This window comes from Calypte anna, chromosome 4 (assembly GCF_003957555.1).
Source record: "Calypte anna isolate BGI_N300 chromosome 4, bCalAnn1_v1.p, whole genome shotgun sequence".
Lineage (NCBI taxonomy): Eukaryota > Metazoa > Chordata > Aves > Apodiformes > Trochilidae > Calypte > Calypte anna.
The window spans coordinates 369702-386269 of NC_044247.1; the positions used below are offsets into that span (position 1 = coordinate 369702).

A 16568-nucleotide genomic window follows, 5' to 3' on the forward strand; every position below is an offset into this window, starting at 1 on the left:
GGACCCCATCTGGAGCCTGGGGAGGGAAGGGGGTGGGCAGGGGGCTGTTCTCTTGGCAGGGGATGTAGTTAGAGCCGTGCCCGACCCACAGCGTCCTTGGGGCTGGGGCAGGGACTGTGCTGCCTTCCCCTACTGAGGCTGTTCTCAGGAGAGGATTGAGCTTTTTTAAGATGTTGAGCTGTTATTGTTGCAAAAATGCTGTAGTTTAGACTAGAGAGGTGAGATAGGGCTGGAGCTGGAGCTGATGGGCAGGCGGGAGGGCTCTGCTCTGCTCCCGGGACAGCCCTGCTTACAGCAGCCCCACGGCCAGGGACCCACTGGATCCTATGGGCTGGATCTGTTCTGGTGTCCCAGCAGGTTTACACTCAGGAGGGTTTTGATGGGCTCTGGAGCCATCCCAATTCCCAAGGCCAGGCATTGTCAGGAGACAGGAGCAAGGAGATCAGGATCCCAGGCTGAGGAGGTCGGGTGTCCATGTGCCTGTGGTGTCTGCATGTAAAGAGGTCAAGTGGAGGGAGTGTGGCCTCTCTGCTCCTTTCCCATAGCACAAAAATAACTCCCAGGTAACCCAGTTTCAGCTGAAGTTGTTTATCACTCACCCTCCGCAGTGAACTGCTGAAAGGCAGGATGGTGCTTGTGTTCTCTGGGGTTTGGTGTCTGAGGGTTGTGAAGTGCCCTTGACACTGGTAATGAGCAAGGGGAAGAGGTGTGAAGAGGTGCTGGTGGGAATGGTGTTAAAAGGGTTCAGCGAGGTGTGGTGTGCTGCAGGGGAGGCACTCTCACCCCATTATGTCTCCAGCCAAGGTGCTGGGGGTGGTGCCATGATCAGCTTTTAATGGGGACCACTCTAAGACTTTGGAACCCGTGGTGTTTTGCAGTCCTCTGGTGTAGCCTTGCACATGCTGCTTCTCATTCTAACACCTTCAGGGGTTGTGGATGTGTGTGTGAGAGGTGGGGAGGTGTTAAATCAGTACACCAAAATCAGCATGTTTCTTGTCCTAACTGGTACATTAAGCATTAGATTCAATTTCATCCTTTTAATGAACCTCTGAGAACTCCAAAGGGCTATTCCTAAGAGGATATAGAAAGCAAGAACGTTGCAAGGATGGTAAGTAAAGGTTCAGCTGCCTATAGCCTGGTTCCTCATGTAGGCTCCTGGTGCAGAGTCTGAGATGCACAGCTCGGTTGTTTATGGAGACTTGGTTTAGTTTGGAACAGTGTGAAGAACATCAGATAAACCCTGATCCACTAAACATGTTCAGACTTGACAAGAAAACAAATGAGGAGTCAGGACAGAAAGCTCGTTCTTGGCATGTCTAGCAGATGAGGCAGTGAAAAAAGAGCTGTAACTGGGAGTTCTAAGGGCTGCTCTCAAGCCCAAGTGGAAAAATGAGTCTAAAATACCTGTCAGCCTGACAGTAAGTAACTTCTGAGTTTTCTGCCAGCCCCCCTAACCCTCCCTGCTGCTGTGTCCTCTGCAGGGGGACTCACCAGTCCCAGTTCCCTCCTGGCTGTGGGTGCAGCCCAGGGGACTGGGTGGCTGGTGCCAGAGACCCACGGTGGCAGAACCCACCCACACCCCAGTGTCTGTGAGCTGCCCACACCAAACGCAGCACACAAAAATAATTCAGCCCCCAAAAGTGCTGTAAAGTGGATCATGGTTGTAGAGGGAAATCTGGGGACTGCATTTAGCAAACTGTTGGTAAGTGTGGTGGCAGGAGGATCAAGAAATGTCTTTCCAACTTAAATTTTCTGCTGAGGGTGAGCATGGAAACCATCACTGACGTGATCTGCTTGGTACCCACCTGCCGTTCCCTCTGATGTTTGCAGGGAAACAGAAATACCTGTGTGCCAGCAGGAATGACTGCACCATTGACAAGTTCAGAAGGAAAAACTGCCCCTCCTGCCGCCTGCGGAAGTGCTATGAGGCTGGGATGACCCTTGGAGGTACTGTCTGATACCATCCCTTGGGTCCATGCGAGGGATGGGGCAGCCGGGCTAATCCTGCAGATAACAAATGTACTTGGCACCAATTAGTCAGAAAATGTCTGAAAAAATGAGGCTGATGGAGGCTGAATGAGCTGTCGGAAACATTTGCAGGATTCTAATACCAGAAGAGTGAATTTCATTGAATGTTTTGAGTTTCAGGAAATTCCTCTCCTTAATTCAAAACCTCATTAATCTGAAAAATATGCATACAACTGGGTAAGCTGGATTCTCACCTTAAGCAAAGCCCCTGAAAACAGAGCACTCCAAGTTTGAGATGGTTTTGCCTAGGCAGGAGAGGATATTTTTCTTCATAAGGAAGAGCTGTGGGATGGGGGTGAGGAACCAAACCCACAGCCAGCAGGAGAGTTTGGGAATGCCACCCAAACCATGCATGCTCTCCATCTGCAGTGCTGTTTTCTGGTGCAGTTTCCACAAGTAAGAGAAGACATACATCAGTGTAAGCTCCTTCTGCAGGACACACTGACAAAAGTAATGCTAATTCTAATAGCCCCCTCCCACCTTTTTTTTTTCTTTTTCTTAAGCCCTTTGGGTCATCCTGACCTGTTCTGCCTGGTCTGTTTTACATTTGTTTTGAATGTCGGTTTAAAGGCAATTGTTAAAAACTTGCATGCTATGAATTTATCTACAGTTATTTCTCCCACAGTAGAGAGGCAGAGCATTTGAAAGAGTTTCCAAGCTCCCAGCAGTTGTTTTTAGCTGCCTGCTAATTACCAGTCACTTCTTAGGGTCTAATAGAGCTGCCTGTGACCAGCAGACCTGCAGCTCTCAGGGTGTTTAATGGGAGGAGGAGGTGGCACAGTGAATACCTTATTTAGGACTCTGCTTTGGCACAGAATGGCAGCACGTCGAAGCACTTCATTATCGATTGAGATCACTCTGACCTGCAAGCTGAAATCCATTAAACAAAATCTTCTTGCCCCATCAACGCTGTAAAGCCAAAGAGAAGGAAAAGAAAAATAAAATATATTAAAAAAAAAAAATCAGAGAAAGATAATGCCAGTTTGTGTGCTGGGTTCTGCTGGTGCCCTGTCCTGCCTCTCCACAGCACCAGCTCCTCCTGCCAGCCCAGAGCCTGCTGTGGGTGTGCTGGGCACCTCCAGCCTGGTGACTGCACTCTGTGTGGGTCCTGTCCTGGGGAAAAACCTCCCAAATTCAGTTCATTTCATTTATGGCAGGGCTAGAAAACCACTGCAGCTGTAATGCACCTGTGTGAGTCCTGGTTCAGCTCCAGGTGCTGTGGTTGAACAGAGCTCATGCATTATAAAAGCGTTTGAGATCGCTGTGAGTGTTTCCAGCAGTGGAAATCCAGACCACTTCTGCCATGCAGTTGCAGATGTTGATTGTGTTCAGTGTTTGTGTTCCATCTGCCTGATTTTTCATCTTGTCTGTCCTTGATTCCTAGCAACTGGATCTTTATGACTGCTTTGCTTGTTAGATTGAAAATCCTGCTTTTATTGACTTTGTGTCCCCACAGTGGGTGCTTGCTGGCTGTGACAATAGCTCTTTAACCTTCTGCATGGCCACCTGGGTCTAATTCTGCACTTCCTTGCTCCTAGGTGTGCCCTTTCTGCTCCAGTATTCTTATAGTGTCTGCGGTTTGCCAACCCCTCCCTTACACAGGGGGGGAGCTTCCCCGTGTCAGCAGTGTCCGTGCCTAAGGCAGGGCTCTGGTGCTCTGTGGGATGGTGTTTTCCACCTTCCCATGGCACAGGGTTCTGTCAGTGCCATCCTGCCAGCTCTGGCCTCTGTTCTGTTTGCCCATCAGCTTTTGGTGCAAGTTCAAGCTGCCCAGGATGGAGTTTGATGGTCCTTGAGCAGGACTCATCTCTTCAGTTGGTCCATGTATCCACTTACAGTGAAATGTATTTTGCTTTCATAGACTGAGCTTATTACCAGGCCTTGATGTTCCTTACTGTTTTCTCACCCATGCAGTGCCACACAGGCTTTTTTTAGAAGATATGGTTAATTTTCTTTTTGGAATGAAGGTAGACATTCAGCAGCAAAGCAATAATCCTCTTAAGAAACGAAACCTGATGTTGTTTCAGCATCTATAATTAATTTGGGATTTATCGCCTAGGTGATTTTAAATCATTCAGCAGTACTGTCTGATTTTATATTGTTTTTTTTTTTAATTCATGTGGGCCAGACTGACTCAGATCTCTTAAACATGTTTGCTATGCCAGGGCTATTAAAATTATCAACTAAATTGGCTGCAGTCTCGGAGGCAGCAGAGTTGGTTGCTTGCTCTCCTCTTACGTCACTCGTTATCTTTTTGTACTGGATTGTTCAAGTTTAAGAAGAAAAAATTAACATCTAAAGCAAGGCATGTGTGTGTTCTATACAGTGTGAGGTTGGCTCCTTTTATGCACAGGACCTGGTGGGCCAAGAGCAACACCCAGGGTGGGTCCCTGGGGGAGAGGGGTCTGGGTGGTCCCCTCTGAACCCACAGCCAGCCTTGGCTGAAGGTTTTCTCCCTGCTCTGCAGCCCTGTTTTCCTGTTTCTCTCTTATTTTTAGAACTCTTTTCCCCTCCTCCTTTACAGAACAGCCTGCATTAATTGCCCCTATGGTAGATCATCCAAAGTACACTACTTGCAGATCAGCATTTTGAATTAATTTACAAAGCTGCACTTTAACTTGACATTTTTATGTTTTGCTGCTTATTTTTCTAATTAGGGCTGAAAGGAAATTTGAGATAAGTATCATGTAATGACAGAGCCAAAGCCCCAAGGACAAATGGTTTGATGTTATATTCTGCACTTGAATTAAATGATCAGCTTTTTTTCTCTGAGTAATTAGGGTTTTTGAAGTCAGGACGGGATGGAAGCTGTTCCCACCTGCAGCCTGTGCTGAGCATTGTCATGTAGGTGCCAGGTTAGGTGGGCACTGACTCTCACAGGGTGCTGAAGTCTGATTCCTGGTCACACAGCTCCTGGTGTACCTTGCTGCCAGAGGAGCATCTGTAACCAAGAGCCAGTTCTTCCTCTCCCTTTCTGAGCAGGAATTAATGTGAGACTGAGGATGTAAAAGGTGCTTGGATTTTTCTACGTAAAATTAATGAGCAAATGGATTTTCTTGTGCAGCCTGTGCTCCCTTTTGTCCTTAGGGGGGGTTCTGGGACTCTGGGGCACCCTTTGGGTGGTGGTCACTGCAGGACCAGCTGCTGCTGGCATCTCTTTCCCTTTCCTCCTAAATATAAGCGATGGAATTGGAGGCCAAGAAGCCTCAAGATTTTTAATTTATTTTTAAGCTCACACTGAAACGTGTCATTTCCACAGCCCGCAAGCTGAAGAAGCTGGGCAACCTGAAGACACCAGATGATGTGGATGCAGCCTGTTCATCCAGCCCCGTTGAGGAGCATGCTCCCAAGCTGGTGATGACACGGATTGATGGGTATGAGTGTCAGCCCATCTTCCTCAATGTCCTGGAGGCCATAGAGCCTGGCGTGGTGTGTGCTGGCCATGACAACAGCCAGCCAGACTCCTTCTCCAACCTGCTGAGCAGCCTCAATGAACTTGGGGAGAGGCAGCTGGTCTACGTGGTCAAGTGGGCAAAGGCCTTGCCAGGTGAGGAAGCAACTTAACAAATCCCAAACCGAGCAGGTGATGAAATGTAGTTGGACATTTGTGATTCCCTGGAACTCGGCAGCCCCCTGGGAGGTGTCCAAAGGGGTGTCAGCCTGAGTAGGGCAGCCCAGTCCAGTTCTTGTATTCTGGACTCAGGAAAGGTTCACCTTGCCTGTGAATCTATGGACACATCATGCTTTCTCTTCTGCCTTATCTGCTTCAGACATCAGGGTTTCTTCCAAAAAGTACAGGGAGTCACCATCCTTCAAACCTGCCAGGGCTGGGGCTGTAACAGGGGCAGTGTGGGTGGGAGAAACATGGCTCATCCTGAGCCCTCCCTCAGCACAGGCTCTCACTCTCCTGCCCTGCACTTGATCGCCCTCCTGCTGACAGCATCTGGACAAAATTAGTGACAGTCCTCTCATGCCTAAAGGGCTGCTGCTTTCAGGAGCATCCCTGTCCCCCTGCCAGTGGCAAACCCAGTTTGTTTTCCAGCAATCCCTGGCATGTGCCAGCACCAGGGTTCAGCAGTAATGACCACAGCTCTGCTGGCAGTGGTTTTCCTGCTATTTCCCAGGCAAGGGATGAACTGTGGCAGGGCTGTGGCTCCCCTGGTGCTGCAGGGGTGGCTGTGCAGCCCCTGGCTCTGTCCTGGGGGGTCTCATCCCTGTTGGCTCCCCAGGAGCTGCGTGAGGGACAGGCACAGCCTGTGTCAGGATCCTGTGCAGAGTCCTGCTCCACAGGTAGAGGTAGTTTGCTATTTATAATCTATTTCAATTATATTTTGGTTAATAAAGCAGAGATGCTTCCAGTTCCCAGGTCAGCAGGTTGGCTGGGCAGCTTGTTGGGCTTGGGGCAACACAGGAGTGTGCAGGCGGGGGTAGAAGGAAAGGAAACAAAGATTATGCCATTTAACCAGTGGGATGCAGTTGGTTTTTTTTTTTCAAACAGAAAGATCTCTACAGGGTCTGTTGGGAAGCTGGAGGCTGCTTAATGACACCGTTTGTGTGGAGGGCAATGGGAACAGCCCCACGTGTCAGCACAGCTCTTCTCTTTCAGCTCTGCTGCCTCACGATGTGTCTAACTCACCCTTTAGCTGAAAGGACACAATCAATTGGGTACTTTTTTCCATTCTCTGGACAATAACATTCCCAGATAAAAACTGTGTGTTTGTTTATCTTAGAAATGTGACTTTATGGTAACACAGGAGGTGTCGAACTGCTTTATCTCTTAGGAAGATACCATTCTGGCACAACAGTGCATCAAGAGAGAAGATGAAGTGTATTTTTTTCAAAGCTATGCTTCTTTATCATTATTCACCAGAAAAAAGGTTCTGTGTGAACCTTTGTCAAGTCATAAGTAAATCTAATTTTACCTTTGCTGTGATTTCTTTCAGACTGCGCTGATACAAAAAATTTAACAGTATGTTGTGGCATTGGGTTTGTGTTTATTCCCTTTTACAGTGATTCTGGCCATACATGATCTAAGATGCCTGGAGCAGGGAGGTTTCCAGGAAATTACGTGCATCTGGCTGCTGAAAATTGGTTTTGTTTCAAGGCATTTTTGCTCAGAAACTGGAAGCAGTGATTCCTTTTCAGGGAACTCGGCCACTGTGTTTCTAGAACTTGTTTTTGTGGCCAAAAGCAGAGACCCAGCTTTCAATCCTATAACAACAAAACTGTTGTGTTCAAACACCTTTCCTCAAACACTGATAAACATTGCAGAAATATATATATATATTTTTAAGTGAACATAATTACCAGGTAATGAACAAGCACACCAAAACCCTTGTCTGTGCCCACATGCTGGTAAAATATTTCCCTCTGGCTGCCAGGAGATCCCCACAGGGACATCACCTCCTCTGGGTCCATGGACAACACTTGTTCATAAGCTGAATTTTTTTAATCCAGAGACACACGAGCTGAAAGGAAAATGTGTAAAGGCAAAGCAAGTTCAGTCAGCAGTAGAGCAGGGCTTGTGCTCATTTGACAGCTTCCCAAGCAAGAGGCAGACACTCAATGGGTTATAATTATGCACTGAGGATGTCAGAACTGCTTCAGTATTTGGTTGAGGTAGCATAGGATTTTCTTGAAACCAGATTGCATTTGACTGTTTACGAGTGTCTGGAAAAAACTGCAGAGTTGGAGGTGGTGTTTGTATCTGTGCTGTAAACATGGCTGGGTTTAACTGTGAGGCACCATCTGGGAATACTGATTTGATTTGAATTTAATTAAAATTTTTGTTTGGCTTGCAGTTCAGCAGAAGTTTCTGTATTTATTTTCATAGTTGTTAAATAAACGCGTTGTGTATTGGACAGAGAAACCCAAGCAGTTTGTTAGCCTGGTGATGAGTTACTTACATTAGAATCCATTTACTTAATTTTGGTGAAGTCTTAATGAGTTGAACATAATGGAAGCTTTTTGGCTTGTTTTTTCGAGTGCCAGAATTACACCAGGGGGGGTGGTTGGTTAATGAGGGTTTGTTTCTGCCTGGGTGCCTGCAGAACGTGAGCTGGGTAATTGTATTGCTGCTGGGCTCCTGCTCCCTCCAGCTGATTTATTCCTGTCAGCAGAGCAAGGCAAACAAATCCTCCTCTGCTCTTTGCTGTGCTCACTGGCACACTGTCTGACATGGTTACTGCCAGCGTTTTGGCAGAGGGGCTGGGAGGTGATGGCAGAGCAGATGGCCCAGGGACACTCTGTGGCTCTGGGTGTCTGAGACCAAGTGCCAGAAACCAGGGCTGGGGCACCTGGACCTGCCACGTGAAATCCTGCAGGACTTTGGGAAGCCACCAGATCTCATCCTGCTGTATTTTTTTGTCAGTCTGTTGCAGATTGGTGTTTGTTCACTCATTGGGTTTTGCAAAGCCTTTAAATACTCCTCATAAAGATCTTTGGGGGACGATGTTATTTATTACCACTTTCTCACTGCCTTCCTTTAAAACACTTTGCTGCTGTGGGTTTCTTTGTCTCCCCTCCCTGTGTCTGAATATCCTTTTCTCCCCTTCCAGCTGTGGTTTCGAGCTTTGGCTGTTCCTGGCTGCCTGTCAGGGTAGGAACACCAGCCCACTGACACTGTCCTTGTGTCCTCTGGATGTGTCTGTGTGTCCTGGGGTGAGCAGTGGTTGGGCTGTGGACCACCTTGCCCTAACAGGAATGCTGTAGGAGAGCTGGAGTCTGCAGGAAAACAGTCCTGGCCACTGCAAGAAGCCAACAGTAATTTTTTACCATTCCCTTCTCATTTTTTAATAGGATTTCGCAACCTGCATGTGGATGACCAGATGTCCATAATTCAGTACTCCTGGATGGGGCTCATGGTTTTTGCCATGGGTTGGAGATCTTTCACCAACGTCAACTCCAGGATGCTTTACTTTGCTCCAGACCTGGTCTTTAATGAGTAAGTATGAAACAACAGCCATCTAATCCTGTGCTTTGTCTGGGCCTGCCTGGGTGAGAAATGAGAACAAGACAAGGCATTTGCTTTCCTGTCCACCCCACCCATCCCTGGTGGTCATCCCTGTCCCAACAAAATGCACACATTTGGGAAAGGCATTTGGGAAAGGTTCCTCAGCTGCATGCCAGGGGTGGCTGATCCGGGCAGAGCGTGTCCTGCACAGCACTCGAGCCCTGATATCCCCTCCTGTCCCCTCCTGTCCCCTGCCACACGTCTCTCCCCACAGGTACCGCATGCACAAGTCCAGGATGTACAGCCAGTGCCTCAGGATGAGGCACCTCTCCCAGGAATTTGGGTGGCTCCAGATCACACCCCAGGAGTTCCTCTGTATGAAGGCTCTGCTCTTCTTCAGCATTAGTGAGTACTCACACCTTTCCCCCAGAGCTCCTACTGCCACACTTTGTGCCCCTCTGTGCTCACACTTCCCGAGCTGGGGCTTGGAATGTTCTCTCTGTTCCATCCTGAGCTGCTCAGGGACAATGAATTGCCAAATGTGAGGGCCACCAGCCATCCCCCACAGCTAGCCCAGCCCAGCTCTGCACTGTGCAGTGTTCCTCCCTCCCATGCAGGAGGTTGCTCCTCAGTCTCCCCACTCTGCTGCTGGGCAGGACAGCAGCTCTGCAGCTCTCTGAGCCAGGAGCCTTGGGCTGGCAGGAGTGAGGCCACCAGGGTGGTCAGGGTGAGGGCCACAAGGGAAGCAGAGCTTGTGAGCAGATGTTTCTTCATGGGTCTGCACTGACCCTTCTGCAGAACTTCCTCTTGCTCTTGTATTCTCTGGGCAACTCAGTTCCTGCTTCCTTCCCATGTCCCATCCAGTTCCAGTGGATGGTCTGAAGAACCAGAAGCTCTTTGATGAACTCCGGATGAATTACATTAAGGAACTTGACCGCATCATCGCCTGCAAGAGGAAGAACCCCACCTCCTGCTCTCGGCGATTTTACCAGCTCACCAAAGTCCTGGACTCTGTGCATCCTGTAAGGGAGGACAGTAAAATGTCTAGCTAAACACATAAGAAACAATATAAGAACCTTTTTGCAGTGTGTTCCCTGGCACAGGGAGGTTCCCATCCCTGGAGCTTTCCAAGACGGGCATTAGGCAGCCTTGTCCAGGCTCCCTTGCCCAAGGAAGGTTGGATTAGCTGATCTTTCAAGGTTATTTCCATCCAGGGCTGGTCAATGATTCTGTGAGTCCTTGCAGTTTGTGGTTTAGGTCTTGGCACACCTTTGCAGGGAGAGTTTCAGATGAAGTGGCAGAGGACAGTCAGACAGTAACTCTATGGAGGCAGAGGTTTGTGGGTGTCCTATTTTGGCCCAGGATCATCTGTTGATGATCCTATTCCACCATCAACCTAGCAAAACAGCTCAAAATCTCAGTGCCCCCAGTGAATCCTCTCTGATTACAGCAGTGAAACCAAATTTCTCTATTTGTGACTTAAAGTTGTACTGGTGAAATGTGCAGCTAGACCTTTCCCCTTGCCTGGGGCTCAGCTCTGTGCCTCTACAAGCAAAAAGTAATTTTTAATATGTGAAGACAGCATCAGGACACAATAAGACAAGTTTCTGTAGGAGTAAGCAAGTGCCATCTTCTTACATCCCATTTTTTTCTGGGGCTCAGTAGTGTCTGAGTGTGAAGGGCCATGGCAAGACACACTGCATGCTGGCAGGCTGGGTGGTTCCCTGGTCTCCTTGGGACACATACCAGCCATCTGTAGCGTGGGCAGGGTGGTGGCTGGAGAGCCAAGCAGGTCCCATCACAGCATGGTCCAGCCCTGACCTGCTGTGCCTGCTCATGCTGGCTCCCCAGGGACATTGGTGGCCAGGGTCTTGTCACTCAATCAACTTTCTTCCTTTCTCAGATTGCCAAGGATCTGCATCAGTTTACATTTGACCTTTTAATTAAGGCACATATGGTGAGTGTGGACTACCCTGAAATGATGGCTGAGATCATCTCTGTGCAGGTTCCCAAGATCCTGTCTGGAAAAGTCAAGCCTATCTACTTCCACGCACAGTGATCTTCCAGAGGGGCCTCCCAGTGCTGCCACCCCCATTTCAGCCATCTCCTGCCTGTTATTTCTGCACTACTGTTGTTCTGCAGTGCCTTGGGGAATCCCTCCACAGACGTGGTGTGCCAAGGAGACGGACAGTAACATACCTGCTGGGATTCCTGAGATTTCTATTTTTCCTGAGGTACCTCTGAGCTGAACTACCAGCCATGGCTTCTCCCGGATCTGGCTCACTGTGCTGGGACAGAGGACAGTGGCAGTGGCACTGTGCCAATGCTCTCTCGTTTATGTGTTTTCCTCAGTGACTTCTGACTGGCCCAGGACCATGGGAGATCAGGAGGAGTGCCAGCAGCTGTTGGGCTTGGGTGTGTTTTAAGAACAGAACAAGACAAGAAGCAGGTTGAATCTATAAGTTTGGGTGTGGGTTACTTTACCAGGCTCCTCTGGGACTTTTTATTTGCATTGTGGTGCTGGAAAGCAGATGAGTTAAGATATTGCATCAGAGAAAGAGAGAAGAGTAGGGGGATGAGGTGGATCTGCAGCCTGGAGGACTCTCGGGACCTGCTGCTGGGTCAGAGAGCTGTGGGGTCTGTTGAGGACAGGACGTGGTGGCCACCAGTGCCCTGGAGCTACTCACAGGGTGTCAGCAAAGGGATGGAGGGGAAGGTGACTTTTGGGGTGGATCCCTACTCTTTCCCACCTGGGATATTTTTCCTGCAGATGGTGAAGCTGGATCTGGGTCTGTCCCTGGGCACTCGGCAATCACATTTCCATCCTTGGCAGCTGCTGCTCCTCCCACCCATCTGTTCCCAGCTCCCACCCAGCCCATCCCACCTCCACAAGTGCCTGCCCTCCAGCCCCTTGCCAGCTCTGCTCTCCCTGTCTGTTCCCAGACCCTGGGTTTCCAGCTATGCTACTTATTTTTCATTTATCCTAATTATTTTTTTCTGATGCCTGCAGCCAAGTGTGCTGGGAGCAGAGCATCGGGGCTGGGACCTGCAAGGGTCCTGTTCCTGCTGTCCCTTGGCAGCTGGGGCCACCACGGTGCTCTGGGGGGCTGCAGGGGAAACACTGAGGAGATTCTCTGCCTTTGGAGTGGTGTGCATGGCTCTTGCTAATTGCAGTGCTTGATTGCACTCGGGAGTGGGGGACACTGACCATTGTGCACTGCCTCTCACATCACCTCACAGATGGTCCCTCACGTGTCCCTTGTGCCCTGGTGCCTGTCCCCAGCAGCCAGGCTGGGCTGGTGAGTCTGGAGGTGTGGGTGACTTCTTCATTTGGCAGCCTGAGGTCTGAGCTCTTCCTCCTGAAACCCCCCCATGCAGGAGGCAGCAGAATCTGTAGGTGACCTTCCTGACCACACCCGACAGGACGGGGCTCTCAGTAGCTTTTCCTGTTTTAGAGGGCTGCAAGTATTTTACGTGTTGGTGTGATCTGGAATTTTCAAACGAACCAGTGAAAGAGTCCTGCTGGTGCATTCCTTCCTCTTCAGCACTTCCTGGCTGTTAAGCAGAAGACCACCATAAGCAGCCGGGTTGTGATGCCCTCATCTCCCTCTTCCACAGGAGGGAGTTCACAAGTGAGCTGAGCGGCTCCTCTGGAGAGCTTTTACATCTTGCACGAGTTCGTGTCAGTAGTTTTTAGTTACTGAGAGTGGAGGTGTCCTGCTGGGAGACTGGGAAGAAACCAAACGGAACAGGGATCTGCATACTCCTGGTGGCAGCATCGTGGGAAGGCAGAGAGGTCTGGGAGGGGATGCTGCTGATGTGTCACCTGCCAGAGGTGTGCAGCTCACCTTATGACACTGCTCCCACTGCCAGTGCTTCCAGGAGGGTGCTGGAGCTCTGGTGAACCCCCAGGGGAGGGGGACCTGGGCTGCCATCCTCACAGGGACCCCAAAGCCCTGGGCACCCGCCTTGTGTGCTCTGTGGCGTCAGCATTTAAGTGAACTTCTACGACTTTTTCATTCGAGAGTTGATTTTTAATGCTACTGCTAAGGGGATGAGTGAAGGATGTGTGAACCAGTAGTAACTGTGCATATTTTCTGGGGGATTTGAGCCTCTTCCTGTGTTTATTTTCATGGGCTGCTGCAGGAACTGGGGGAAAATGAAGGCTTAGATATACCAAAGTTCTGGTCTTTGTACTTTGTGTTTTCTTCTGTGTTTTCTTGTCTACTTTTGCTTTAATAAAGCAAAAAGAATTTCACAGACTTCACTGTCATGTAGCAGCTGTCCCTGGATGTTTCAGTCCTGTAATATATGATAAACACATACACACATATATACATATATATATATAAAGGCATGCCCTGTTTTATATTGCTAAAGCTACCTATTTAATGCTGTAATAGTGTTTCTTTTCTGATTTCAACTGCGTGTTCTCCAGGAGGTGAGCTGGGATGTTCCAATGTTAATGGAAACTTTTAATTTAATATTTTTTTCTGGTTAGGTACTGCCATTTGTCAAAGGTCCATCCTGTTGTGATATGAATAGAGCATGCACTGGCAGGGTCTGGTGTCAGCATCTGCCTCTCCAGCTTTCTTGCAGCTGATTCTGGTTAGACAGGGGTTGTGTTTGCACCTGGGGGACAACAGTGTCCTGAGTTTCTGCCCTCTCTGACTGCAGAGTGTGTTTGCACCTTAGGGCAGAATCCTGGAATCACAGAGCAGTAGCACTTTTGTGGCTGTTTCAAAGGAGATCTCAGAGGCACAGAAATCCTTTCTTGTACCAGGGCAGCTGGCTGAGTCCACCTTCTGCACTGTCACATCCTGGTGGCCTCAGTCCTGGGGACAGGCTGTGGCACGATGTCCCTGTGGAAGGGGACAGGCAGCAGTGACAGGGCTGGGACTGTGGGGATGGAAACTCACCTGCCCACAGGTGAGGGCAGGGCTAGGGGTCTGGAGGAGCAGGGTGCAGGCTGCAGCCCCCCCATGCCCCCCTGCACCACCGAGGGATTTGTGCTGGTTCCCTTTGGACGTGGCAGGGGAACTGCACTTGTGATTCATAAAGTGAATCTCTGCACCACATACAAACCACAGCAGATTTGTAATAAGCTGCACTCTGTGCTGGGTGTTCTGTGTTCTGTGGTGATTTAATGCTGGTTTAGTTTGTTCAGATGCCTCTGTAATAAAAAAGAGTTCTCTATATTGATATATTTTATTTTCTTTGTAAGAAGCCAAAAAGCTCATTGCTGGTGCCTTTTTGCCTGGGGAGGACTCCCACAGCTGTATTCATGAAAGAAACAAAGTGCAGCATCTCTGCATTTTCTCCTTTCATCACTGCTGAGTGAAGTCATGAAGTGAACACTGCAGGAGAAAGAACAAGGAGCCCACAGGGTGGGCAGAGAGACTTCCAGGCACAGGACTGGGGCTGTTTCCCTGGGCCTGGCTGCAAGGGGAGGGCAAAGCTTCCAGCTTCCTTCACCTGCTGTGGGAAAAGCCTTTACCCTGCATGGGTGGGACTTTGCTGCTGCATTGTGAATTATCCTCTGCAAGCCCTGCGACAGGGTTGGAGCACACACGTGTTTTATTGTGGTTGCAGCACTGCGGGCTGGGTCAGTTTGCTCCCTGCAAAGGCAGCGATTCCCCCAAAGTCACAGCCTCTGAGGACAAATTCTGCTTCTTAGAGAAGGGCGTTGGTGGGATTGTTGCCACTTTGTGCTTTTTCATTTTTTTGCTTAATTGGAACTGATACCATTGACTGAGGAAAAGAGAGAGCTGAGGTGTTCCCCCCTCCTGGGGAGCAGAGCAGGCACAGCGACTGCCCTGGCCAGCACGATGCGGAGGAGAGGAGGGTGCCCTGGGGATGTCACCATGCAGACTGGAGATGGCTGTTCCCTGCTCCAACACAGGAGCCTCTCTGGCATCAGAGAGAAAGACAAATCCAACCAAATGGTATGAAGGGAAATGGAAATACTCACTTTGTGACCGAGTCCATGGTTGGGTCTCACGAAGGCCATGGGGCAGACCTTCATGCTTGGTGTTCAGCTCTTTTTGTAATCCTCAAATTTGTTGGTGTTCCAAGTATAATAAAAGGCAGGATCTCATTTGCTGGAACACTGCCTTATGTGTGCATTTGGCTTTTGTTTCCTTTATGTGCATGAAAAGTGTTATCTGGTGTGACAAATTCCACTACTGAAGATGCCAGGAGTAAGTAAGTGGTTTTGGGGTGGACGAGGCTGTATGTTGGGTCGTTCCTAGGTGGTTTTTCCACAGTCAGATTTTGCTATTAATCATGTCTGAACTGTTAATTCATTTACACACCAATTGACTAATCCTTTTGTATATGCCTCTTGGGTCTTTTAAATTGAATTTCATTTGATTAATGTATTTCTCAAAGCAAGGAGCTAATAAAGGCCAGTGTCCTCCTCCTCTTGTTGTTGTTTTTAGTATCTTTATGAGCAGCTGTAAATCCATTCTGCTGGAACTCTTAAAAAAAACTCACCTACGCCCCCCAAGCAATAAAACCCACTGCTAATCAGCCCCACTTTTAAATTCAAGACGCAGATGTCAACACTGCACAAGGTCAAGATTTTGTTCACTGTGAGACAAACCAAAGGGCTTGGAAAAAAAACAAAACAAAACCCCAAACACAAAACCTCACCAATGCACCTCTAGCTGGTGATGTCTGGTGTATAACTGCAGAGGTACCTGTACAGGTGCCCTTAGCAGTACAGAAACCCTGACCCACGTGGCAGGGAGCTGATCCCTCCCCTGCTTGTGTCGCAGCTAAAAATGAAGTGTTCTGTTCAAACCTCACCCTTCATCAACACTGATCACCCCCCCACACACCATTCCCAGGCAGCAGGGCTGCCCCAGGGTCCCCCCACCATGCTTTGGCTTGGCCACCAGCATCCCCCATTCAGGAGCCACTGGTTCAGCACGTGCTGGGGTGACTGACAGACCCGGTCCTGGGGTGACAGACCCAGTCCTGGGGTGACAGCCACACGAGCCCGAGTGTCTGCACAGGATGGGCTCTGGCCGAAGGGGCACAGGCACTGCAGCTGGGCTGGGTTTGCTTTGTTCTGCTCTGTTTCTGGTGCTGGGGCTGCAGGTGCCCCGTGGGGAGCTGTGAGCTGAGCAGCACAGCCCGGATCCTTCCCTTGCAGGGCTCCCTGAGCTGCTCTGCCCCGGGGTCACCGTGACTCCTGTGCCCTCCACACCAGGAATCTCAGCCAGCTCTGGGGTTTGCTCCTTACCCAAAATTGCTGCCAGCTGCCAAGGGCAGGGGGAGCAGGACCCAGCCTGCCCCGTGTCCCTGCTGTGATGGAGCAGAGTGACCGCAGGGACACGGCGGGGACACGGCTGGCAGGAGGAGGGACGGGGACCTGGGGAGGAGATGGAGGTCCTGGGAGGAAGGCACAGAAGGGGTGTGGGTCTTTCATCCCCCATGGGAACGGCAATGTTTTACCTATGGCTTCCAGAATCTTCAGAACTTAGGCCTTTCAGGAGCTCTCTGGCAGAGTCTAAGAGAGGCTGTGAAAGCCCTTCTTCCACAAACCTCTGAAAATATAAGGAAAATAATTTATTAAAAAATC

General features: G+C 49.5%; 1 protein-coding gene across 1 annotated transcript in view; it reads left to right on the forward strand.

Moving 5' to 3' along the window:
* The window catches only part of AR (androgen receptor), a 34199-nt gene extending 19880 nt beyond the window's left edge, over nt 1-14319 (forward strand). Inside the window, exons 3-8 of the mRNA XM_030448859.1 lie at nt 1831-1947; nt 5288-5575; nt 8827-8971; nt 9255-9385; nt 9845-10002; nt 10884-14319. Of these exons, the coding sequence (XP_030304719.1) occupies nt 1831-1947; nt 5288-5575; nt 8827-8971; nt 9255-9385; nt 9845-10002; nt 10884-11039 (995 nt within the window). The 3' untranslated portion in view covers nt 11040-14319. The remainder of the gene's footprint in view (nt 1-1830; nt 1948-5287; nt 5576-8826; nt 8972-9254; nt 9386-9844; nt 10003-10883) is intronic.
* Nucleotides 14320-16568: the final 2249 nt, after the last annotated feature.